The sequence below is a fragment of the Callithrix jacchus genome, chromosome 2, assembly GCF_049354715.1.
Source record: "Callithrix jacchus isolate 240 chromosome 2, calJac240_pri, whole genome shotgun sequence".
NCBI lineage: Eukaryota > Metazoa > Chordata > Mammalia > Primates > Cebidae > Callithrix > Callithrix jacchus.
This window is the reverse complement of record NC_133503.1, coordinates 2,524,864-2,552,003: the sequence shown is the minus strand read 5'-3', so window position 1 is coordinate 2,552,003 and position 27,140 is coordinate 2,524,864. Positions and strand designations below refer to the sequence as shown.

Sequence of the window (27,140 nt, the reverse complement as noted above, 5' to 3'; positions counted from 1 at the left end):
GGATGGATCACCTGAGGTCAGGAGTTTGAGACCAGCCTGACTAACATGGTGAAACCCCGTCTCTACTAAAAATTCAAAAAATTAGCTGGATGTGGTGGCCCACGCCTGTAATTCCAACTACTTGGGAGACTGAGGCAGGAGAATCGCTTGACCCTGGGAGGCGGAGGTTGCGGTGAGCCGAGATCGTGCCATTGCACTCCAGCCTGGGTGACAAGCGTGAAACTCCGTCTCAAAAAAAAAAAAAAAAAAAGAACGAAACTGTGCCTCAAAGAAAAAAAGATTGTGCACTGTCCATTTCAAAATTACTAAGGCAGTAAATTTCAAATGTTCTCACTTCAAAAAATGTTGAATATTTTAGGTTATGAATATGTTAATTTGATTGAGTCACTTCATTTTGTACTAAAAATTTATGACATCACTTTGTACCCATAAATATATACAATGATACTTTGTCAATGTATAATAAAATTAAAAAACAATCTGGTCTGTCTGACTCTTCAAATGGGTGGTGAATTCATGTATATCTTTGTGACGTCAGTCATTGGTCATGTGAAAGACATCTGTTGGCCAGGTGAGGTGGCTCATGCCTGTAAACCTAGCACTTTGGGAGGCTGAGGCAGGTGGATCACCTGACGTCAGGGGTTTGAGACCAGCCTGGCCAACATGGTGAAACTCCACCTCTACTAAAAACACAAATAGCCATATGTGGCGGTACATGCCTGTAGTCTTAGTTATTTGGGAGGCTGAGATAGGAGAATCACTTGAACCTGGAAAGTGGAGATTGCAGTGAGCTGAGATTGAGTCACTGTTTTCCAGCCTGGGCAGCAGAGAAAGAAAGAAGAGAGAGAAAGAAAGAAAAAGAGAGAGAAAGAAAGAGAGAGAGAGGAAGAAAGAGGAAGGAAGGAAGGATAGAAAAAAGAAAGGAAGAAGAAAGAGAGAAAGAAGGAAGGAAAGAAAGAGAGAAAGAAAAAGTGAGCAAGAAAGGAAGAAAGGAAGAGAGAAAGGAAGAGATAGGGAGAGAGAGACACCTGCTTACTGAGTTACCTAATTGAGTGGTTCTTAGCTGGGAGTTATTTGCTCTGTCTGGAGCGATCAGCTGCCACCCTTGGGGGTTGCTAGTGACATCTAGGGGGCAGAGACCAGAGATGCAGCTGAGCACCCCCTGGTGCACTGAGCTGTCTTCGGAGCAGAGAGTTCCACAGACCAGGATGTTAACAGGGTGGAGGCTGAGAACCCTTCATCTCTTTAACGTTGACGCATCTCCTTCTATCAAACACTGGCATTGTTACCGTCGCCACCGATGTTTTTAGAAACGTTTTTTCATGTTGGGAAGCTCTCAAGGTCACGATGGTTGATACAATTCTCTAAAAACTCTGGTTTTAGCTGTAAAGCTCAAACTACAAAATTTGCAAAAATGTAAATTTTATTATTTAAAGCAGTATATTTTGAGTTAGTTTTCTTTTCATTTATTCATTCTTTTTCAGACAGGGTCTCACTCTGTCGTCCTGCTTTGGAGTGCAACGGCGCGATCACAGCTCACTGTAGCCTCACACTCGGGGCCCCCAGCAATCATTCTGCCTCAGTCTCCCAAGTAGCTGGGACTACAGGCACCTACCACCCTGCCTGGCTAATTTTTAAATTTTTCTTTTGTAGAGACCTGGCCGCTAGGTTGACCATGCTGGTTTCAGACTCCTGGGCTCAAGCAGTTCTCCTGATTCAGCTTCCCAAAGCGCTAGGATGACAGGATCCACCTCTCCTGGCTTTGTGATGTTTCCTGATGCTACAAACCACACTTCATTCATTTTCAAGAATCTGTCTTAGAAATCCCCAAATTTAAATCATCAGTGTCTGTCAGTTGTACATGAAATTAATAATGTTCCATTTAAAAAGGAGCTCCCGCCGGGCGCGGTGGCTCACGCCTGTAATCCCAGCACTTTGGGAGGCCGAGGCGGGTGGATCACGAGGTCAAGAGATCGAGACCATCCTGGTCAACATGGTGAAACCCCGTCTCTACTAAAAATACGAAAAATTAGCTGGGCATTGTTGCATGTGCCTGTAATCCCAGCACTTTGGGAGGCCGAGGCGGGTGGATCATGAGGTCAAGAGATCGAGACCATCCTGGTCAACATGGTGAAACCCCGTCTCTACTAAAAATACAAAAAATTAGCTGGGCACGGTGGTGTGTGCCTGTAATCCCAGCTACTCGGGAGGCTGAGGCAGGAGAATTGCCCGAACCCAGGAGGCGGAGGTTGCGGTGAGCCGAGATCATGCCATTGCACTCCAGCCTGGGTAACAAGAGCAAAATTCCATCTCAAAAAAAACAAACAAACAAACAAAAAAACCCTTTGTATATACTGGATTAAAGCAAACCACACCACAAAACAGAACTCTGTATCAGAAAACCTTGTTTAATTTCAGGGTAAATGAGATACATTTGTATACTAAAGTGCAGTAATCCCCAGGACAGAGCGAGTGAAGAAATCACGGCACACAGCCATTCGTTGCTTCTGTTTGCTTCTCAAATATTTCAAATACTTACTTTACAAATATATAAGATTTCCTTTATATTCTCAGCCTCTCTGTGCTGCGTTCAAAAGCAGGGCAGCGTGGCCTTCTCAGGCAGCTCGGCGTGGAGATCAGCACGGCACGCTCTCTTGTGCCTCTCCTCCCTGTTCCCAACTGTTACAAACAGTGAATATTTATTCGGTCTATCACTGGGGACAGTAGAAAGGACACCAGCTTGGAATAAGTTAGGACCTGCGTCTACTGAACAGCTGAATCCTTGGGAAAGTAAGTTACTTCATCTTTCTGGGTCTGAATTTTTTTCACCTGGCCTATGGCAATGAAAATACATATATCTCAGATTTACTGCGAGGACTAACGGAAGTAAATAAAAAACATAAACTCTTAGCACAATGCTAGGTGCATAACAGATGCTTCGTAAATGAGAATTATCATTGTCTTAGTTCAGTGGCTAAAGGACTTGTTTGATTTTATAAGGTCTGCTTTCACAATCCGTTTTCAGCGGGTAAAGGTGAATACCCAAGCCTCCTCTGGGAAGTTAAGTGCTTATGAGTGTGTCTTGCTTTTTTTTTTTTTTTTTTTTTTTTAAAAAACATTTCTAAAGCAAAAATTCCTACTTCTTTTCTTATGACCATAGAGTCATTTAAAGAAGAGGAGTTCTCAGAGGTCAGGAGATCAAGACCATCCTGAAAAAAAAAAAAAAAAAAAGAAAAAAAAAAAGACCATTCTGGCTAACATGGTGAAACCCCATCTCTACCAAAAATAAAAAAATTAGCTGGATGTGGTGGCGCACACCCATAATTCCAGCTACTCAGGAGGCTGAGGCAGGAGGATCACTTGAACCCAGGAGGTGGAGGTTGCAGTGAGCTGAGATCGTGCCACTGCACTCCAGCCTGGGTGACAGAGTGAGACTCTCTGTCTTAAAAAAAAAAAAAAAAAACAAGGAAGAAGAAGAAAAATGCTCTTATCCTCTTGATTTGCAAAGGGTATTTAACTTTAAGATGCTTTTGTGTGCCTATGGTTAAATGTATTACTCTACATTAGAAGTTGAATATTACATATTGCTCATCAAATGGAAGCCCACCTAGCAAGACAGCTGCAGTTTGAAACAGATCCATAGTGGGAAATAAAAAGCAAAACTTATGAAAATACCTATATTATGCCCCCCGATTGATCTAAATTATATAGGAAGAATACAGCTTTTGTCAGTAATTTTTAAAAATGCTTATTTTTTTATTTCCAGCTCTTTTAGTGTGGCATGGCAGAAAGAAAAATGTGTATGCGCACACAGACACCTGCTGACGGAGACACAGTTAAGTATATCTTTCAAATGGAACTCTGCAGTTTGTACTTCAGTAAGACCATATAGCTTCAAAATATGGACTCGGTAAACTGATGTAGGCATAGATGATAAAGTCTTGTTGGTTGTGCTTGGGCATGAATTGCTTTTTTCTTTTTTTGAGATGGAGTTTCGCTCTGGTTACCCAGGCTGGAGTGCAATGGCAATCTTGGCTCACCACAACCTCCGCCTCCTGGGTTCAGGCAATTCTCCTGCCTCAGCCTCCTGAGTAGCTGGGATTACAGGCACGCGCCACCATGCCCAGCTAATTTTTTGTATTTTTAGTAGAGACGGGGTTTCACCATGTTGGCCAGGATGGTCCCGATCTCTTGACCTTGTGATTCACCCGCCTCAGCCTCCCAAGAATTAGCATTTATACTAATTGGAGTTAAATATCAATGGTGGTTTAGAAAATTGTTACATGTTCTTCGAGTCCGACAAGCTCGTCAGTAGCGCAAAAGACTTTCTATTTAACACCAAAGAAACTCAAAGTAAAGCTTCTGAATCTCCCAGTAAGTGAGAGGAACAGTGCTGTTTTGATGGATGTATCTGCAGAATTATGTGCTAACAATAAATAATTTTCCAATGAAGTTATTTAGCAAATGGTTGGATAACTGCTTGCTGATTGTTTTTTTTTTTTTATTTACCCCTAAGAGAAGGTGTCTTTACTGAAAAAAATTAAGCTTCATGATTCACACCAAACTTTTAAGATCTTACTCCCTTTCTATTTCAAATCTCTAGTGGTTCAGAATAAAAATTATATGGCCTATGAGGTATGGCCAGTCAAGCCAAGAAGATGTTGTCTCTTGATAGAATATCTTTGAGGCCTTTTTGTTTCTCTCTTAGATCAGCACTGTTCAAAGAAGGTTCTACAATGATAGAAATGTTTCATGAATTTTCACTGTCCTTAATGATAGCCCACTAGCTACCATACTAATGTTGAACAGTGGAAATGTGCCTTAGGTGACTGAGGAGCTGAACTTTTTACTTAACTTTAGTTTTTTTTTTTTTTTTTTTAGGGAAAAAGAGAAAAAGAAGGGGAAAAAAAGAAAAAGAGGGAAAAAGGAACATTACTTCATTCCTAAAATGGGTTTCAATAATGGCCGATCAATATTTTGAGTGTTTAAAGTGGTTAATGCATATTTTATGTGTTTAAAATGGAGACCTCTATTGTGTTTATTTGTTCTGGCTCTGAGTTCAAATCCTGGATATCGTTATCAATTTGTTGTCTCGTTGAATCTAAATCTCACTATGTGTCTTATGTATCTGGGTGTTAAGATCTCTTATTGTTACATTAATCCTTTTACCCTTGCATCCTTGTAGCTTTGAAATCTATTTTATTAAGTGTGAGAATTGCAACTCCTGCTTTTTATTTATTTATTTTTGCTCTCCATTTGGTTGGTGAGTTTTTTTCCATCCCCTTGTTTTGAGTCTTTGTATATCTTTAGATATATCGTTAGATTTTGTGGATAATGTATATTTTGTGTGTTTAAAATGGAGAGCTCTATTGAGTTTATTTGTTCTGGATCTTAGTTCCAGTCCCGGGTATCGTTATCAATTTTCTGTCTCGTTGAATCTAAATCTCATTATGGGTCTTATGTATCTGGGTGTTAAGATCTCTTATTGTTACATTAATCCTTTTACCCTTGTATCCTTATAGCTTTGAAATCTATTTTGTCAAATGTGAAAATTGCAACTCCTGCTTTTTATTTATTTATTTTTGCTCTCCATTTGGTTGGTACGTTTTTTTTTTTCCAACCCTTTATTTTGAGTCTATGTATATCTTTGGATATACCGTTGGATTTTGTCTGTATCTTTTGATTGGGAGATTTGGTTGATTTAACTTTAGGGTTGCTGCCATTTGATATTAACTGGCTATTTTGTCCTTTTGTTGATAAAAATTCTTCTTTATGTTAATGCTCTTTACTTTTTGGTGTATTTTTAGAAAGGATCATACTGGTTGTTCCTTTCTGTGTATAATGCTTCTTTTAGAAGTTCTTGTAAAGCAGGCCTGGTGGTAATAAAATCTCTGAGTACTTGCTTGTTCCTAAAAGATTTTATTTTTCCTTCAAATGTAAAGCTTAAATTGGCAGGATATGAAATTCTGGGCTGAAAGTTTTGTTCTTTAAGTATATTGAATATTGGCCCCCACTCTCTTCTAGCTTGGAGGGTTTCCGTTGAGAGATCTGCTGTAAGCCTAATAGGCTTACCTTTATGGGTAACTTGATCTTTCTCTCTGGCTGCCCTTAATATTTTCTCCTTCGTTTCGATCTTGGTGAATCTAACGATTATGTGCCTTGGGGTTGGTCTTCTTGAGGAATATCTTTGTGGTGTTCTCTGTATTGCCTGGGGTTGAATAGTGTCCTGCTTTGCTAAATTAGGAAAATTTTCCTGGATAATGTCCTGGAGAGAATTTTCCAGCTTGACTTCATTCTCTCCGTCACGTTCAGGTACACCAATCAAGCGTATATTAGGTCTTTTCACATAGTCCCATATTGCTTGGAGACTTTGCTCATTCCTTTTTATCCTTTTTTCTCTATTCTTGTCTTGTCGTTTTGTTTCATTAAGTTGGTCTTCGACCTCTGATACCCTTTCTTCTGCTTGATCCATTCGGCTGTTTAAGCTTGTACATATTTCACTCAGTTCTCGTGTTGTGTTTTTCAACTCCATAAGTTCATTTGTATTCCTCTCTATATTGTCTATTCTTTTCAACATTTCATCGAACCTTTTTTCCAAGTTCTTAGTTTCTTTACATTGGGTTAGAACAAGTTCCTTTAACTCCCAGAAGTTTCTTATCATCCACCTTTTAAAGCCTACTTCAGATAATGGAACACAGTCCTTTTCCATCAGGGCTTGTTCCGTTACTGATGAGTCCTCTTCCATCAGGGCTTGTTCGGTTGCTGATGAGACCTTTTCCATCAGGGCTTGTTCCATTACTGATGAGTCCTTTTCCATCAGGGCTTGTTCCGTTGCTGATGGGTTCTGATTCTGAGTATACTCGGCCTTCTTAGGCTGTTTTTTTCCCTTCATTGTAGATGAACCGCCTTTCTAATTAGTTTTCTGAGTCGACTTCCGACTTGTTGATTCCCAGTGCTGGGATCCGAGCAACCCATTGTGGCAGCCTAAATAGCAGCGGTAAGACTGATGGTGCTCTTCTGCCCGGGAATCTCTGGTCTGGCTTCCCTCTTGAGTCCGCAACAAGCGGCTCTGACTTCCCGGAGCTCCAAACTCCAGTCAGTAGGGGAAGCAGTCCCGTTGGCTCTGCATGAAGAGCTGCTGCGCCGAGACGCCGGCAAAACCGCTGTGGCGGCCACAAGAGTCGCGCTGGCGACCGTGGGGCTCCTCCACTGGGAATCAGCTAATCGGTGAGTGACGAAAATTTGTCTAATGATGTGGCGTCATCTCGTTCTCTGAGCTTTCACTGGGAGCTACAATCCTGAGCTGTTAGTGGTCGGCCATCTTTGATTGTTTTACTGAGTGAGAGGTTGGACCAGTTTTTTGTTTTTTGTTTTTTTTTTAAGTTGGAATCTTGCTCCGTTACCCAGGCTGGAGTGCAGTAGTGTGATCGTGGCTCACTGCAACCTCCGCCTCCTGGGTTCAAGCGATTCTCCTGCCTCAGCCTCCCGAGTAGCTGGGATTACAGGTGTGCACCATCATGCCTGGCCAATTTTTGCATTTTTAGTAAGAGACTAGGTTTTGCCATGTTGACCAGGCTAGTATTGACCTCCCAACATCAGGTGATCCACCCACCTCGGCCTCCCAAAGTGCTGGGATTACAGGCGTGAGCCACCGCACCCGGCCTCTTTTTTTTTTTGCTTTTTTGAGACAGAGTCTAGCTCTGTCACTCGGGTGCTTAATACATATTTATGGGGTACATGCAATATTTCGTTACATGCATAGAACACATAATATAATCAAGTCAGGGTCCTTCATGTATTTATTACCTCAAGTATTTGTTATTTTTATGTTTTGGGAACATTTCCAGTCCTCTTTTTTAGCTATTTTGAAATGTGCAATACTTTGTTATAATCCATAGTCTCCCTCTCTGCTGTAGAGCATTCTAACTTATTTCTTCTGCCCACCTGAATGTTTGCACCCACCAGCCAGCCTCTGCTCATCCCCCATGACTCACACACCCTTCCCAGCCTCTGGTAACTATCATTCTACTCTACCTCTATGAGACAGATCAACTTTTAAGCTGACGCACGTGAGTGACACATTTGTGTTTCTGTGCCTGGCTTATTTCATTTAACAAAATGACCTCTAGTTCCATCCATGTTAATTCAAATGGCGGGGTTTTATTTTTGTGTGTGACCAAATTGTATTTTTTTTTTTGAGATGGAGTTTCACTCTTGTTGCCCAGGCTGCAGTGCAGTGGCGCAATCTCAGCTCACTGCAACCTCTGCCTCCCAGGTTCAAGTGATTTTCTTGCCTAAGTCTCCTCTCCCAAGAAGCTGGGATTACAGGCATGCAGCACCATACCTGGTTAATTTTGTATTTTTGGTAGAAATGGGGTTTCTCCATGTTGGCCAGGCTGGTTTCAAACTCCTTACCTCAGGTGATTCACCTGCCTCAGCCTCCCAAATCCATATATCTGCTGGTGGATACTTAGGTTGATTCCACATTTTTGCTGTGGTGAATACTGCTTCAGTGAACACAGGGATGCAGAGATCTCTTCTATATATCGATTTTTTTTTTCCCTTTGGGTATATACCTAATAGTGGCATTGCTGGATCATATGGTAGTTCCATTTATAATGAAAACAAAGAATGAGAGAAAGGATGGGTTAGAGAAAAGAAGTAAAAGGAGGGATTAAAAAAAGAGTGACTAGGATCATAATATAGCTTAAGTTTCCATATCTTAGCTGTTGTAAATAATGCTGCAATGAACACAGAGCATCACACATCCTGATTTAAAACTATATTACAAAGCTATAGTAATCAGTATAGTGTGGCACCATCATAGAAACAGAAACATAGACCAGTGAAACACAATAGAGCTCCCAGAAATAAATCCAAACATTCATGGTTAGCCGTTTTTTGAAAAGGGCACCAAAAGGGCATAATGAGGAAAAAAATCATCTCTTCACTAAATGGTTCCAAGAAAACTGAATTTCTATATGCAAAAAACTTCACTGGATCAGTATCTTACACTATACCAAGAAACCAACTCAAAATAGACAAAGGACCTAAAAGACCTGAAACCATAAAAATCCAAGAAGAGAAACTAAAAAGTTTCTGAACAGCAAATTACATAATTTTATTCTTCGTTGTGGCCAGATAGTATTCCATAACATAAATGTGCCATATTTCTTTGTTTTCTTTTTTTTTTGAGATGAAGTCTCAGTCTGTCGCCCAGGCTGGAGTGCAATGGCGTGATCTCGGCTCACTGCAAACTCTGCCTCCTGGGTTCAAGCGATTCTCCTGTCTCAGCCTCCCAAGTAGCTGGGACTACATGCTCACCACCATGCCTGGCTAATTTTTGTAATAATTTGCTGTTTAGAAACTTTTTAGTTTTAGATCAGACAGGCACCACTTTTTATCTCTAGGAATGTCGATGTTTCAAGGAGGGAGGAACTGTGTGACTCTACCTCTTGTGCAAGCCTGAATCTGGAGCGTTCTGCTGTGGGGGTGCAATCACCCCGAATTGTTCCAGGAAGGCTGTCTATAGGTGCATCTGTGCTGTATTTCCTGGAGAGTAGCCCCAGCTCTGTCTGCAGTGATGCACCAGGGGCGAACAAGGACCCCTTCTCTCAAACCCTCTGTGATCACAGAGGCGATCTGCCTGTTGGAGTTGAGATGCAGACATTCCCTCTGCGCCCAGCACTGCCACTGTGTCTGGCAGTAAAAATACCTGAGACTCGAGGCCTGCCATTCGGATTCATTTGTCCCATGGGGCGGTCCCTTGATATGGTGCTTCTCTCCCTTCTCCTAGGAATGAGACTTCCTGAGAGCCAGACAAGAGTGATTGTTATTGCTCCTCTGGGTCTAGCAACCCAGTGGGGCTACCAGACTCCGGGCTTGTGCTGGAGAACGACTGCAAGGAATCCAGTGATGTGACCCGTCTTTGGGTCTCCCAGCAGTGGATAGCAGCACCAGCTCTACGAGGTGGCAGGGGAAGGACGCACACTCTGAGATTCCTTGGTTGAAGACAGGCTTAGCGTGCTGGCTTTCACAGCTTTGGGTTATAGTTGTAATGAACTTGTCATGTGGATGGACTCAGGACCCCTGGTTAGCCAGGGTGCTGAACCCCGTGGTGGCAGCTGAGATTGCGTAGAGCCATTGCCTCTTTCCTCAGTGCATGTTATTCTACTTAGAGTGACCGTAATGCATCGCGTTGTTTGGCCTCCAGCCAGGAGGTGGGTGGCACTTGCAAAAGAGCACCAGCTGTGGTAGGAGCACTGGGATCTGAGCTTGCCCTAAGTTGCCCAGGGAAAGTATTCTGATTTCTCAAGTGGTGGGCAGGGCTACTAAACTCCCAAAAGTTTTATGCTATTTGTGTTAAGCTACTGGGATGGGTGGAGGGATACCACCAGGCGGAGGCAGGGTTGGGTGGGTCTCCTCCGGCAGGGAAGGACACCACCCCTGTAATGGCTGGGGTGTGGTTCTCAGGCTGCTGGGGCAGTGTTCCAGAGGGGAGTGATACTGTCTCTGCCGCACCGAAGAGTTGGCAAAGGGAGTGGGAAGTCGTGGGTGGCAGCAAGCCTCGCCCAGCTCCCATGCAGTGGGCTAGGCTTGTCTCACTCCCGCAGTGCTCTGTTAATGATGTCAGATTTAGATCCCGGTAGTCTGTGCACAGAACTCAGACCTGTCCCAGGCCATACGCTTCCCTACGGAGATAGCAAGCATGGCTTTTAGGCCATGCCGCTCCCCATCTGCCCACAAAACCAGCTGCCTACCTCCGGCACCAGCATCTCCTAGCTCACTACCCACCCCTAACCCCCTTTTGCTGCTTTCTGATCTGGGGAGTTTATCCCTATTAGAGGTTTTGTCACAAAAAAATTCAGTTAGGAGCTTCTTTCACCCTGTGACCCCTCCGTGAGCTTCTTGGCTGTTTCCCCTGAGGTCCGCTATTAGATATAGTCAGGAATGGCTTCCCTCGGTTAATGCTGGAGACTGGGTATGCCTGCAGGGCACTTACCACCCACTGCTATCTCTGTTTTTTTCTCTTTTTTGAGACAGGGCCTTGCTTTGTCACCCAGGCTGAAGTGCAGTGGCGCAACCTCAGCTCACTGCAACCTCTGCCTGCCGGACTCAGGTGATCCTCCTTCCTCAGCCTCCTGAGTAGCTGGGACCACGGGCATGCGCCATCATGCCTGGCTAATTTTTGTATTTTTTTTTTTTTTGTAGAGACGTGGTTTCACCATGTTGCCCAGGCTGAACTGCTGCTTCTACTTTTAGGTTTCGCACTGCTCCCTGGAGCCATTTGAGCTCTGGGTAGGGTAAGGGACTTCTCCCAGGGCCTGGATTTTCAGATTCCCTAGTGGGGATGTGGACCCTGGAAGCAGACTGTGTTCCTCTCACACTCTGGGGACTTACACTTTTTTGCCTGCCTCGGGGATGCTTCTTTCAAAGGGTCTGTGGATACTTTTGTTTTTTTCTATTAAGTTCTTGAAAAGAAAATGCACAGTGTCCATCTGTACACACTATTCTGTCCTTCCGAGAAGAAGAGGCATGCTAACGCTGCCTTCAGTCCTCCGTCTTAGAGAAAAACCGTTCTGTCGTCTTCTGCACTCTTTTTCTATGTTGTGTGTGTGCTTTTTTCTAGTTTCTGTAGACTCACCTCCAAATTCGCCGATGCTTTCCGCACAGTTCAGTCTACTGACCGAAAAGAAAAGGTATTTTTTGTATCTGTCAATGCATCTCATTTCTAGCGCTTTCACACGATTTTCTTACAGTTTCCGTCTCTCTGCTGAAGCTGGTCATCTGGTTTGCGCACTGTGCATATTTTCTGTCGGGATTGTAACATATTAATCATAGATATTTTAAGTTCCTTATCTGATAGTTGCAACATTCGCGTCACTTGTGAGCCTGGTTTCACAACTGCGTTCATCTTTATCTTCTTCTGTCTCCCTAAATATCTTTATTTCCCTCTTTTTAAGCTTTGTAATTTGGGGACTGAAAACTGGACAGCTTATGCAGAGCCAAAGACACTGAGATAAGATTTCATGCTGAAAACTGGGACGCCCTCTCTTTTACTGGCCTTTAGTACAGAGGTTTGTGCTTCTCGGAAGCCGGGCTTGGGATTTGATGTTGCTGTGGTGTGATTCTTACTACCCTACGGGCTTTGGGTGTTTTTTTTTGGTTTTTCTTTGAGACACACTTTGGCTCTTGTTGCCCAGGCTGGAGTGCACTGGCATGATCTTGGCTCACTGAAACCTCTACCTTTTGTGTCCAAGTGATTCTCCTGCTTCAGCCTCCTGAGTGGCTGCAATTACAAGCATGTGCCACCGCAACTGGCTAATTTCATAATTTTAGTACAGAAGGGTTTCTCCATGTTGGCCAGGCTGGTCTTGAACTCCTGACTTCATGTGATCCGCCCACCTCGGCCTCCCAAAGTGCTGGGATTACAGATGTGAGTCCCGCCCCTGGCCTACCCTATGGGCTTTGAATGCCTCTGGTGATACCTTGTGTCGAAGGTAGGGGTTAGTTTTTCAGAGGATGTTTTTCTGATGATAATTCCACCCTTAACCTTAAGTCTTCCTTTCGTTCTATGCCTCAGAAAGAGTAAGTCTCTTGCAATATTTCTTGCAAAGAATATGTATCTTGACCGCAGTTATCGGGTGGTGGGGGTAGGTGAGAATACTTTTTTATTTAATGGCTACTCCTAGACAAACACTCTGCCTCTGGGCCCCAGGGGTGTGACCTTCTCTTTCTGTCCTTCTGACACAGTTCTGAATCCATCGTGAATTTCTGCACATCTTCTAGGATTTCAGGCTTTTTGTGTGTGTTCTCTACTTCCACCAGCAACGTGCTTTCACCAGTGCCCTAAGAGAGAGCTTCTGGTCTCTGCACCCACAGAGCAGGCGTTTCATTCTGTAGAGAAGGGTCTCAGGGGAGCTTCTCGTCAGCATTACTGCTGTGGCATCTCCCACTTCTGGACCTTGAGAGAGATCGTTTTCAGGGTTCAATCAATCTCTCACTGAACGTCTGCGTGGGCTCAAGGAGTAAACGTCTTCAAAGAGCTACAGATTATTTTTTTGTTCTACAAAGAAGATACACGCACACTTGTTCATTCTCTCTCTCCCTCCCTCCCTTTCTTTCTTTCCTTCCTTCCCTCCCTCCCTCTTTCTTTCTTTCTTCCCTCCTTCCTTCCTTCTCTCTTCTCTCTTTCCTTCTTTCTCTCATTCTCTTTCTCTCTCTCTCTTTCTTTCGTTTCACTCTTGTTGCCAAGGCTGGAGGGCAACAGCGAGATCTCGGCTCACTGCAACCTCCACCTCTTAGGTTCCAGAGATTCTTCTGCCTCAGTCTCCCAGTAGCTGGCATTACAGGCATGCACCACCACACCTGGATAATTTTGGATTTTTAATAGAGACGGGGCTTCCCCATGTTGGACAGGCTGGTCTCAAACTCTCATCTTGAGCTGACGTGATTCACCTGCCTTGGCCTCCCAAAGTGCTGGGATTACAGGTGTGAGCCACCGTGCCCAGCCTATTTTCCTTTCTTTTTAAATTTGAGACAGAGTCTCACTGTGGTGCCCAGGCTGGAGGGCAGTGGGGTGATCTTGGCTGATGGCAACTTCCACCTCCCGGGTTCAAGCGATTCTCGTGCCTCAGCCTCCTGAGTGACTGGGATTACAGCGTGCGCCACCACACCCAGCTAATGTTTGTATTTTTAGTAGAGACGGGGTTTTGCCATGTCAGCCAGGCTGGTCTCAAAGCCTGACCCTAAGTGATCTGCCCACCTTGGCCTCCTGAAGTGTTGGGATTACGGGTGTGGGCCGCCGTGCCTGGCCTGCATCTGCGTTCACCTCAGCGCTATCCACAATAGCTAAGACATGGAGTCAACCTCGGTGCCCATCAGTGGCAGATTGGATTAAAAAGTGTGGTCTGTATACACTGCGGGATACTGTGCAGCTGGAAAAAAATGAAATATGTCCTTTGCAACAACGCGGCTGCTGCTGGGGCCATTGTCCTAAGTAAATATGGGAACAGAAAACCAAATACTACATGTTCTCACTTCTAAGTGGGGGTAAATGCTGGGTACCCCAGGTATGAGACTCATGCCATAGATGGCAACAGTGAACACTGAGGACTACCAGAGGGTGAGGGAGGGAGAGGTGAGGGCGGAATGTGAGTGATCCCATCACCCAGGTACTGAGCACAGTGGCATGAGCCACCGCGCCCGGCCCTAACTTTGCATTTCTAGAATAAATACCAGTTGTTTTAATCTATTATCTTTTCTACATATAAGTGAATTGTATTTGGTAATGTTTTGTTAAGATTGAAAAAACTCCATGCAGTATGATTTCTTCTAAATGAAATTCCAGAAAAAGTAAAAGTATAGCAACTAAAAAGAGATGGGGGTGGGGTTACGAATTGACTGAGTAGGGTGAAGAGGGAAAGCTTCGGGAATGTCTGTATAATGTTCTATATAGTGGTCAGATGGTGATTACATTACTGTACACATCTATTAAAACTCATCCAGGCCGGGCGCGGTGGCTCACGCCTGTAATCCCAGCACTTTGGGAGGCCGAGGCGGGTGGATCATGAGGTCAAGAGATCGAGACCATCCTGGTCAACATGGTGAAACCCCGTCTCTACTAAAAATACAAAAAATTAGCTGGGCGTGGTGGCGCGTGCCTGTAGTCCCAGCTACTCAGGAGGCTGAGGCAGGAGAATTGCCTGAACCCAGGAGGTGGAGGGTGCGGTGAGCCGAGATCGTGCCATTGCACTCCAGCCTGGGTAACAAGAGTGAAACTCCGTCTCAAAAAAAAGAAAAAGAGCTGGGGGGTATGCTGAGCTGTCATGGCAAAGTGGTATTTAATGTGCCTATAGGTGTGGAGGGGGTTGTATAATTCCCATTTTTTAAATAAAAGTGCTTAGAAAAAAAAAAATGAATGACCTTTTAACCTTTTAAAAATGATTAGTTGGTAAATTTGTGTCTAATATTGATGGGTTTCTAATTTTCTAGAATGGTGTCATCAGTAGATTTCTTCAATATAACACAAGTCCTCAGAGGGCATATAACAAACTTGAAGTCAAAATCATTTGATTTTTTAAAAATTTCAAATTGATTTTGGTTTCCTCACATAGGCGGAGGGTCTGCAGCTGACAGTCGTTCGACTTAAACTTCTGAGCTTATGATAAGGCTCCTTTTTCTTTTATTTTATAAATCGCACGAGAATTCAATACTTTATTACAGCATACGCTTCGTCTTCGTTGATTCTGCCCAAGTATGGGCTAATGTAAACGTTCTGGGCATGTTTAAGGCAGGCAAGACACAGCTACAATGTTGGGTGATGTCAGGTGTATTTAATGCGTTTTTGACTTACATTACGTTCAATTTATGATACGTTTCTTGGGACATAGCCTCATCATAAGTTCAGAAGCATCTGGATTAACTAACGTGTGGAATTTTCTCAATATATTGATTTGCTGGAGCAGAACGAAAGGATGTTAATGTCTTTTACTTTTTTCTTATGGGAGAAATAATTTATGTCAGAGCAATACATTAGAGTTTCTTGAAATAGTTCCTTAGTTCTCTATTTCTTTAATTTTTTTACATTTTTGAGATAGAGTTTCACTCTGTTGCCCAGGCTGGAGTGCAGTGGTGAGATCTCAGCTCACTGCAACCTCTGTTTCCTGGGTTCGCGTGATTTTCGTGCCTCAGCCTCCCAAGTAGCTGGGACTACAGGGGGGCACCAGCATGCCTGGCTTATTATTTTTAATAGAGATGGGGTTTGGCTATGTTGACCAGGCTGGTCTCGAACTCCTGACCCCAAGCGATCTGCCCATCTCAGCCGCCCAAAGTGCTGGCATTGCAAAGCATAAGCCACTGTGCCTGGCTGCTATTTCTTTTACAATTTTGACACAGCGCCTCTTTAAGTGAGCTGAGAGATAGATTCACTTTATTTATAAAAATAATAGCCAAATCCGTGTGTCCGAACATAGACTTCTGTTTTCCCAAATGTACTTAGTATATTTTCACCTTGTCTGAGGTATGATAATCAAATGATAATCAACTCTAATTTCTTTGATATACTATAATCATTTTCTGTTCAAGTGACTTCATTTTCTATTCTAACAAAAACTCTAAACTTTTTTTATTAAAGCAAAAAGAAAACAATATTCGTTGTTTAACTACGTCTGGACATTTTGGTTTTGAATGTTTGCCCAACCAGTTGGTGACCAGATCTATCCGACAGGGATTCACTTTTAATATTCTCTGTGTGGGTAAGTGTCAAACGCTTCATTTGAACTGTTCCTTCATTTTTCCCAACGTTCATTTCAACGTATCTTAAGCAGTGTGACGCTGATGCTATTAATTCAAACGTATCTTCATGTGTGCGATGATTTTCGTCTCAGCCATAGTATGTACGTTATTTTTGAGACAAGGTCCCACTCTGTTGCCCAGGCTGCAGTGCAATGGTGTCATCATGGCTCACTGTAGCCTCGACCTCCTGGGCTCAAGCAGTCCACCTACCTCAGCTTCCCAAAGTGCTGAGATTACAGGCATGAGCCACCACACTTGACCTGTAATAATTTTTAAATATGGAAACATTTCTGCTCTTAAAAGTCTGATGTAGCTTACTGTATACTGTGTGTTTCTTTTTCTTTTTCTTTTTTTTTTTTTTGAGATGGAGTCTTGCTCTGTCGCCAAGCTGCAATGCAGTGGCATATTCTCTGCTCACTGAAACTTCTGCCTCCTGGGTTCAAGTGATTCTCCTGCTTCAGCCTCCCGAGTAGCTGGAACTACAGGCACATGTCACCATGCCCAGCAAATTTTTGTATTTTTAGCAGAGACGGCGTTTCACCATGTTGGCCAGAATGGTCTCGATCTCTTGACCTTGTGATCCTCCTGCCTTGGCCTCCCAAAGTGCTGGAATTACAGGTGTGAGCCACCGTGCCCAGCCACTTAGTGTATACTTTCTTTCTCCATTACGTTAGTGACTGAGAGAATCAGGGCTGGCATGCACACTTTCAACACTATCTCAATCTTTGAAGTATTGGAGGCCCTTTTTCATTTTTAAAATTAGTAGTATTCCTAATTGAAAAATTATAATGTATGGATACAAGGTGATGTTTTGATATATGTTTACAACGTGGAATGATCCAATCAAGTGAATTAGCTTATCTATTACCTGGCTTACCTGTCATTTTTTTATGGTAAGACATTTGAAATTTACTCTCTTATTTTGAAACGTACAGTACATTAACTACAGCCACAATGCTGTGCAGTAGATCTCAAAACATTTCTCGTCTCTGGTTGAAACTGTTAGTTTGCTAAGGATGACGGCCTCCAGCTCCATCCGTGTTCCTGCAAAGGACATGATCTCGTTCTTTTTCATGGCTATGTAGTATTCCATGGTGTATATGTACCATATTTTGTTCATCCAGTCTATTATTGATGAGCATTTAGGTTGATTCCATGTCTGCTGTTGTGAATAGTGCTGGAATGAGCTCTGTTAGTTTGCTAAGGATGACGGCCTCCAGCTCCATCCGTGTTCCTGCAAAGGACATGATCTCGTTCTTTTTCATGGCTATGTAGTATTCCATGGTGTATATGTACCATATTTTGTTCATCCAGTCTATTATTGATGAGCATTTAGGTTGATTCCATGTCTTTGCTGTTGTGAATAGTGCTGGAATGAGCTCTGTTAGTTTGCTAAGGATGACGGCCTCCAGCTCCATCCGTGTTCCTGCAAAGGACATGATCTCGTTCTTTCTTACGGCTGAGAACATGTGCCAAAGCAGGGGCTAAATGGTGAGAACACATGGACACAAAAAAAAGGAATAACAGACACTAGTGCTACTTGAGGGAGCAGGTTTGGAGGAAGGAGAGGATCAGACAAAATAACTATTGGGTACTAGGCTTAGCACCTCGATGACGGCATAATCGGTACAACAAATCCTCATGAGGAAAGCTGACCTATATAACAAACCTGCACGCGTACCCCGAAACCTAAAATAAGAGTAAAAAAAAAATACTGTACCTTCTGAGCAAACGTCCTCTCTCCCTCCTCCCCCCGCCTCTGGTAGCCGGGATTCTACTCTCTACTTCTATGAGTTCAACTTTCTAAGAGTTTAAAAACCACCGTAGGGATTCAAAGCGTGGCTTCTTCTTAGCCCCTTTATGCCCCATGACAACTAATCTCTGTCTATTACAGGGGAGACTGGAATTGGAAAATCAACACTGATTGACACGTTGTTTAATACCAACTTGAAAGATAACAAATCCTCACATTTTTACTCCAGTGTGGGGCTTCGAATACAGACATATGAACTTCAGGAAAGCAGTGTTCAGCTGAAACTGACCGTTGTGGAAACGGTGGGCTATGGTGATCAAATGAACAAGGAAGCCAGGTTAGTGTTTTCTTGTTTAAATTAAAACAGATTTCTTATTCTGGGGAATCTGCCTGCCTTTGCCGTACGCTAATTTGTATAAGTAATACCTTTTCTTCCGTATTTTAACATTTTCCTAAGTAATGTTCTTTTCTTACGAGATTAATACTTTTGTATATAACTGATTTTCTTACAAGATCTTTATTTAACCAGTTATAGCAAAAAATTATAGTTTCTATTAGTTTTAGCTTATTTCCTTATTTCTTTATTTCACTTTATTTGTCCAAATTTTCCATACAGGCTGTACTAATTTACATTCTCACCAACAGTGTCTAAGGGTTCCCATTTCTCTGTATCCTTGCCAAATTGTGTTATTTATTTACTTTTATTATTTTTTGAGACAGCGTTTCAGTCCGTCACCCAGGCTGGAGCACAGTGGCACAATCTCAGCTCACTGCGGCTTCTACCTCCCGAGCTCAAGTGATCCTCCCACCTCAGCCTCTTGAGTAACTGAGACTACAGGAGCATGCCACCATGCCTGGCTAATTTTCAAAATTGTTTGTATAGACGGGGTCTTGCTATGTTGCCCAGGCTGGTGTCAAACTGCTGGCCTCAGAGGAGACTCCCACCTTGGCCTTCCAAAGTGCTGGGATTACAGGCATGAAGCACTGTACCTGGCCTGCTTTACTTTTAATCTTTTTAACAATTGCCATTCTGACTGGGGTAAGATGATATCTGATATCTCGTCGTGGTTTTACTTTGCATGTTGGTCTTCTGAAAAATGTCCATTCACGTCCTTCACCCACTTCTTAATGGGATTATTTGTTGTTGTGTATTTGCTTGTGCTATTTCTATAGTCTGGATGCTAGTCCCCTGCTGGATGCACCCAGCTTTCCTCTATGTTTACATTTTACACAACCATAGAGTAGAGTAAAGCATGAGCCTGATTATTGGTTTGGAATTAATATCTTTGTATGGACATGTTATGAACGTTTTCTTCATCACTGTAGCAAACTGCTTTGTATACGTGCGTACATGTTAATTGTTTATTAAGTGGTCAAAAGCAGGCTTTAGATTTTACTAATCCGTTATGTTAAATGTATAAATCATTTTTTTAGCCACCAACCAATAGTCGACTACATAGACGCCCAGTTTGAGGCCTATCTTCACGAAGAGCTGAAGATTCAGCGCTCCTTGTCTGAGTACCACGATTCTCGTGTCCACGTGTGTCTGTACTTCATTTCACCCACGGGACATTCCCTGAAGTCTCTTGATCTGCTAACAATGAAGAACCTTGACAGTAAGGTATGTTTGGTAAATTCACCAAGCTTTCTTTTCTTTTTCTTTTTTCTGTATTTGAGACAGGTCTTCCTCTGTCACCCAGGCTGGACAGCAGTGGTGCAGTCACAGCTCATTGCAACCTCAACCTCCTGGGCTCAAGCGATCTTCCCGTCGAGCCATCTGAGTAACTGGGCCCACGGGAGCATGCCAACAAGCTTGGCTGATTTTCGTATTTTTTGTAGAGATGGGGTTTCACTATGTTGCCCAGACTGAACTCAAACTTCTGGGCTCAGGTGATCCACCCACCTCGCTCTCCCAGAGTGCTGGGATTACAGGCGTGAGCCGTTGTGCCTGGTCCCAACCTTTCATGATGTGATATTAATTTTGAGGCCGGGCGCGGTGGCTCAAGCCGGTAATCCCAGCACTTTGGGAGGCTGAGACGGGTGGATCACGAGGTCAAGAGATCGAGACCATCCTGGTCAACATGGTGAAACCCTGTCTCTACTAAAAATACAAAAAATTAGCCAAGCATGGTGGTGCGTGCCTGTAATCCCAGCTACTCAGGAGGCTGAGGCAGGAGAATTGCCTGAACCCAGGAGGCGGAGGTTGCGGTGAGCCGAGATCGTGCCATTGCACTCCAGCCTGGGTAACAAGAGTGAAACTCCATCCCAAAAAACAAACAAAAAAAAAACAAAAAAAAAAAAAGAAAAAGAAAAACTAAGGATGAACCATGAGTCCTCGAGGCTGAGGTTTTGTCTGTCTTCTTTCTTACTAGGTGAACATTATACCACTGATTGCCAAGGCAGACACAGTTTCTAAAAATGATATACAGACGTTTAAGAGGAAGATAATGAGCGAACTGATTAGCAACGGGATCCGCATATATCAGTTCCCAACAGATGATGAAACCACCGCTCAAACGAACTCCTCCGTGAACGTAAGCTTCACTAACAGTATCGGACAGGGGCTAGAAATGAGTCTTTATCCAGAACCTACTGTGAGAAAATGTTTATTTTTTTGATTTTGAAAAAACTTTTGCTGAAAATTGATTCTTTGCAAACAGATTTATTTAGATTTAATTCATACCCCACGTCCCTCAAGGATTTTGGCCTTTAATTTTCTTCTTAGAAGTGTATTTTACTTGCAGGTCTCATAAAATGACTCTGAAGGTGTTACTTGTTTTTTCTATTTTTTCAAAGAATCTGAGGATATATGATATTAAATTTAGTTCGAAAGTTTGATAGAATTTACCCGTGAAGTAATCTGGTCTAGGCTATATTTTGCAGTTTTAAAAAATTACTTCTTTAGTTTCTCTATTCTTCATTCAGTATTGGTAGGTTATTATGTTCCTAATAATTTCCTCATTTCTTCTAAGTTGTCAGATTGGTTGCTGCATAAATGCTCGTAATAGTCCCTTATAATTCTGTTTATTTCTGTAAGACCAGTTGTAATGTCATCTCTTTCATTTTTTATATTATTAACATATTCTCTCTTTTCATTGTTAGTCTAGGTAAGGGCTTTGATTTTGATTTTTTTTTTTCCAAATCAACTCTTGGCTTCATTTATTAATTTTTTTTTGAGACATAGTCTTACTTTGTGTCCCAAGCTGGAGTACAGAGGGACAATCTCTGCTCACTGCAACCTCCATCTCCCGGGTTCAAGAGATTCTCCTGCCTCAGTCTCTGAAGTAGCTGGGATTACAGGAGCGTGCCACCACACCAGGCTAATTTTTGTATTTTTAGTGGAGATGGGGTTTCATCATGTTGGCCAGGCTGGTCTGGAACTCCTGACCTCAAGAGATCCACCCGCCTCAGCCTCCAAAAGTGCTGGGATTACAGGTGTGAGCCACAGGGCCTGGCTGATTAAAATGTTTTTTATTCTCTATTTTATTTATTTATGCTCTAATCTTTGTTATTTTTTCCTCCTGGTAATTATTGGTTTAGGTTTCTTTTTCCTCTTTCTTTTTTTTTTTTAGGTGTAAAGTTAGGTTGTTGATTTGAGATTTTTTTTTTTTTTTTTTTGAGATCGAGTCTCCCTCTGCTGCCCAGGCTGGAGTGCAGTGGTGTGATCTCTGCTCACTGCAACCTCTGCCTCCCAGGTTCAAGCAATCCTCCTGCCTCAACCTCCAGAGTAACTGGGACTACAGATGTGCACCACCACACCCAGCTAACTTCAAAAATATTTTCAGTAGAGATGGGGTTTCTCAATTTTAGCCAGGCTGGTCTTGAACTCCTGACTTCAGAGAATCTGCCCTCCTCGGCCTCCCAAAGTGCTGGGATTACAGGCATGAGCCACTGTGCCTGGCAGAGATCTTTTTTTTTTTAAAAGATGTAGGTGTTTACTAGTATAAACTTCCTTATTTTTTATTTTAGATTCAGAGGGTCTATGTGCATATTTGTCAAATATATATATGGCATAATGTTGAGATTTAGCTTCTAGTGTACAGTATTGCTTATTAATATATTTTATATTGTGTATCCATTAATTACTATAATAGTTGTAGTCATTTTCAGTATTTTTGTCTTTTAACTTTTATACCAGAGTTAAAAGTTATTTGCATGTTATTTCTTCAACATTCAGGGTAAAGATGGTTCAGGGTACAGACAGTGTGAGATACCTGATGTCTATTAAACATCTTTTTTCTTGGCCGGGTGCAGTGGCTCACACCTGTAATTCCAGCACTTTGGGAGGCTGAGGCTGGTGGATCATGAGATCAAGAGATTGAGACCGCCCTGGCCAACATGGTGAAACCCCATATGTACTAAAAATATGAAAATTAGCCAGATGTGGTGGTGCACACCTGCAATCCCAGCTACTTGGGAGGCTGAGGCAGGAGAATCACTTGAACCCTGGAGGAGCAGTTTGCAGTGAGCGGAGATCGTACCATTGCACTCCAGCCCAGACGACGAGAGTGGAAACTTCGTCTCAAAAAAATAAAGAATCTTTTTGCATGTGTTTGTTTCCTGCAGCAGGGTACCTTGGTTTAGGCTCTGCCCAGTAGACGCGTTCCAACTGTGTGCACAGCCTGACATTAATGCTCACAGAAGCCAATTAGCACAGGTTGACTGTCAAGCCTTAAAATGAGACACAGGGTGGATCTCCGTCTAATTAAATTTATTAGAATATCGTCATCTCTGTCTTTTTTTCCTGAGATGGAGTCTCACTCTGACACCCAGGCTGGAGTGCAGTGTCACCATCTCGGCTCACTTCAACCTCCGCCTTCTGCGTCTCCTGCCTCAGTCTCCTGAGTTGCTGGGATTACGGGTGCCTGTCACCATACCTGGCTAATTTTGTATTTTTAGCAGAGATGGGGTTTCACCATGTTGGTCAGGCTGGGCTCAAACCCCTGACCTCATGATCTGCCTACCTTGGCCTTCAAAAGTGCTGGAATTACCATGCCTGGTCCTCTCTGTCATTTTTATAACAAGAGTCATAGTAACGGAGTAAGCTATGCTCTATTACTCTCACTTCTGTTATTAATTTCTATCATTCTTGGTTTCTAGGGACTATTACCCTTTGCTGTGGTTGGCAGTACAGATGTAGTGAAAGTTGGAAAAAGGATGGTCAGAGGCCGTCACTATCCTTGGGGAGTTTTGCAAGGTAACTATGGAAGAGGGCAGGCTTTGCAATGATTAAGTTAAATGTATGTGTCTCATTCATAGTCTCAAAATAATATTTCCACCAGCTACTATTGGTAACTCTTGCTAATCTAAGTTAATAGTTACTAATGAGGAACAAAAACTCTGTTTATGTAAACGAATCACTTCCTGATGACTGTGATTCATTGTCATAGAAGTTTGCTGAATGCCTTAAGCCAAAATCTACAGAGGCTGGGAAGGGCCTCTGCGTTGACCCTAGTGCTCCACGTGCATATTTTCTGTCTCTGTGCAAACCGTAACATTCAGAATGCTGGAAAGCACTTTAAACAAAATGGAAGCAAATATACTAGTGTTTAGACACGTTACATAAACTCATTACTACCTAATATAAGCCGTTTTAAACTGGTCACTAGAAAAAAGAATGATAAACTTCTTAAAACAAGAAAGCACAATTTCCCTTTGGCTAGGGACTCTACCTTTGATATTTCTATTATCATTTACCATCATAATGAGTTAGAATATTGCAGTAATTTATGATCTCATTCATATACTTGTGGTACTAATTATTGTGGGTGGAAGATCTACTTATACTGGTTTCCAAATGATGTTGTTTGTTTTTTGAGACAGAGTTTCGCTCTTGTTGCCCAGGCTAGATGGAGTGCAGTGGCGTGATCTTGGCTCACTGCAACCTCCACCTCCCGGGTTCAAGTGATTCTCCTGCCTCAGCCTCCTGAGTAGCTGGGATTACATGCGCCTGCCACCACGGCTAATTTTTGTATTTTTAGTAGAGACTGGGTCTCACCATAGTAGTCAGGCTAGTCTCAGACTCCTGACCTCAGGTGATCCACCTGCCTCGGTCTCCCAAAGTGTTGGGATTACAGGCGTGAGCCACTGCGCCTAGCCCCAAATGATGTTTTTTAAAAATTGACATATTAGAAAATGTAAAATTTGTTAAACTGCCTAAAACTTAATGTTTTAATATTTACATTATGTTGTGTAACATATTACTATATGTTATAAAATATATATCTATACTATATGTTGACGTATAAAATTTGGTCACAGTATTAATCACAATAAACCGTATATTATGATCAATCCTCTGGACAAGATAAAGACAGGAGAGAGCCAGACTAAATATTTTTCATTAATTAGTTAATCTTGGCCGGGCACGGTGGCTCACGCCTGTAATCCCAGCACTTTGGGAGGCCGAGGCGGGAGGATCACGAGGTCAAGAGATCGAGACCATCCTGGTGAAAAAAGTGAAACCCCGTCTCTACTAAAAATACAAAAAATTAGCTGGGCATGGTGGTGCGCTCCTGTAATCCCAGCTACTCAGGAGGCTGAGGCAGGAGAATTGCCTGAACCCAGGAGGCGGAGGTTGCAGTGAGCCGAGATCGCGCCATTGCACTCCAGCCTGGGTAACAAGAGAGAAACTCCGTCTCAAAAAAAAAAAAAAATTAGTTAATCTTAATTGACAAATAAAGTTGTATGTGCTTATCATGTACAGTATGTTTTGAAATAAATATATATCGTGGAATGACTAAATTGATATCATTAACATAGGTGTTATCTCAATTATTTCTGTGATGAAAACAACATCCTAGCAATTTTCGAGAATATAAAATATTGTTATTAACATAGTCACCATGCTGTACAGTAGATCTCTTTAACTTGTTCTTATCCAACTAAAATTTTGTGTCCTTTGACCAGCATCTCTCCTACCATGCCCTCTACCTAACCATGTAACCACCATTCTCTTCTGTTTCTATGAGCTTAATCTTTTTTTTTTTTTTGAGATGGAGTCTTGCTCTGCCACCAGGCTGGAGTGCAGTCTCCACTCATGGTACCTCCGCCTCCTGGGTTTAAGTGATTCTCCTGCCTCAGCCTCCCGAGTAGCTGGGACTACAGGTGCACACACTCATACCCGGCTAATTTTTTTGTATTTTTAGTAGAGACGGGGTTTCATCATGTTGGCCAGGATGGTCACAGTTTCCTGACCTCGTGATCCACCTGCCTCAGCCTCCCAAAGTGCTGGGATTACAGGTGTGAGCCACCGCGCCCGGCCAAGTTTAACTTTTAAAGATTTGATGTGTTAGTGAGATCATTTACTATGTCTTTCTGTGCTTGGCTTATTTACCTAGTGTAAATTCCTCCGGTTCCACTCAGATTGTTGCAAATGATAGGATTTCCTCATTTTTAAGACTGAGAAATAGTATTCCATTGCATATATATGCCACCTTTTTTTTTTTTTTTTTTAGACGGAGTTTCACTCTTGTTACCCAGGCTGGAGTGCAATGGCACGATCTTGGCTCACCGCAATCTCCGCCTCCTGGGTTCAGGCAATTCTCCTGCCTCAGCCTCCTGAGTAGCTGGGATTACAGGCACGTGCCACTATGCCCAGCTAATTTTTTTGTATTTTTAGTAGAGACGGGGTTTCACCACGTTGACCCAGGATGGTCTCGATCTCTTGACCTCGTGATCCGCTCACCTCGGCCTCCCAAAGTGCTGGGATTACAGGCGTGAGCCGCCTTGCCCGGCCATATGCCACCTTTTCCTTCAGGCATCCATTCGTGGACACTTAGATTGCTTCCGTGTCTTGGCTCTTGTGAGTAATGGTACTGTAGGCATCTCTCCAACACACTGACTTCATTTCTGGGAGGTAGATACCCAGTAGTGAGACTGCTGGATCATATGCTAGTTTTATATTTAATTTTTTGAAGAAACTCCATACTGTTTTCATAACGGCTGCACTCATTTACATTCCCCCAGCGGTGTTTTCATGTCCTCACCAGCACTTGATAGGCATTTTAGCATGGGCGAAGTCACAGCTTATTGTGTTTTTAATTTTTTCTTTTTTGAGATGGAGTTTAGCTTTTGTTGCTCAGGCTGGAGTGCAATGGCAAGATCTTGGCTCACTGAAACCTCCACTTCCCACGTTCAAGCAATTCTCTTGCCTCAGCCTCCTGAGTAGCTGGGATTGTAGGCGTGCACCACCACGCCTGGCTAACTTTCTCGTATTTTTATTAGAGACAGTTTTGCCATGTTGGTCAGGCTAGTCTCGAACTCCTAGCTTCAGGTGATCTGCCTGCCTCGGCCTCCCAAAATGCTAGGATTACAGGCGTGACCCACCACGCTTGGCCTGTGTTTCTTAATTTTTAATTTTCATGGATACATAGTAGGTGTGTATATCTATAGGGAACACAGATCTCTTCACACTGGCACTCAGTGTGTGGTAGTCACATCAGGGTAAACAGAGAATCCATCAGCTCAAGCATCCATCCTTTCTTTGTGTCACAAACAATCCACTTATGCTGTTTTAGTTATTCTAAAATGTGTACTAAATTATTGTCGACTGTAGTCACTCTTTTGTGTGCTGTCAAATACTAGATCTTATTCATTCTATGTGACTGTATATTTGTACCCATCAACCACCCACCCTCCTCTCCCGCCCCAATCATTTCCCAGCTTCGGGTAATCAACATTCCACTTTCTATCCCCATGGGTTCAACTGTTTTAATTTTTAGCTCCACAAATGAGTGAGAACATGTGAAGTTTGTCTTTCTGTGTGTTGCTTATTTCACTTAACATAATGTCCTTGGTTCCATTCATGTTGTTGCAAATGACAGGATCTCATTATTTTTTATGGCTGAGTAGTACTCCCTCGTGTATATGTACCACATTTACTTTGTCCATTCATCTGATGATGGATGCTTAGGTTGCTTCCAAATCATGGCTATTGTGACAAACATGGGTGTGGCGCTATCTCTTTGATACACCTACTAGTGGGATTGCTGGATCATATGGTAGTTCCATTTTTAGATTTTTGAGGAGACTCCATACTGTTTTCCATAGTGACTGTGCTGATTGACATTCCTACCAACAGTGTACAAGG

General features: G+C 42.7%; 1 protein-coding gene across 2 annotated transcripts in view; it reads left to right on the top strand.

The window, feature by feature from the left end:
• Positions 1-2,725: 2,725 nt before the first annotated feature.
• Positions 2,726-27,140, top strand: part of SEPTIN14 (septin 14) — a 44,676-nt gene continuing 20,261 nt past the window's right edge. The window contains exons 1-8 of one of the 2 annotated variants that reach the window (XM_078353474.1): positions 2,726-2,790; positions 3,767-3,835; positions 6,898-7,227; positions 16,136-16,256; positions 18,191-18,386; positions 19,484-19,670; positions 20,422-20,583; positions 23,150-23,246. In XM_078353474.1, coding sequence (XP_078209600.1) covers positions 18,370-18,386; positions 19,484-19,670; positions 20,422-20,583; positions 23,150-23,246 — 463 coding nt within the window. In that variant the 5' untranslated portion in view covers positions 2,726-2,790; positions 3,767-3,835; positions 6,898-7,227; positions 16,136-16,256; positions 18,191-18,369. The remainder of the gene's footprint in view (positions 2,791-3,766; positions 3,836-6,897; positions 7,228-16,135; positions 16,257-18,190; positions 18,387-19,483; positions 19,671-20,421; positions 20,584-23,149; positions 23,247-27,140) is intronic. The other variant, XM_008984152.5, reaches the window with a different exon arrangement.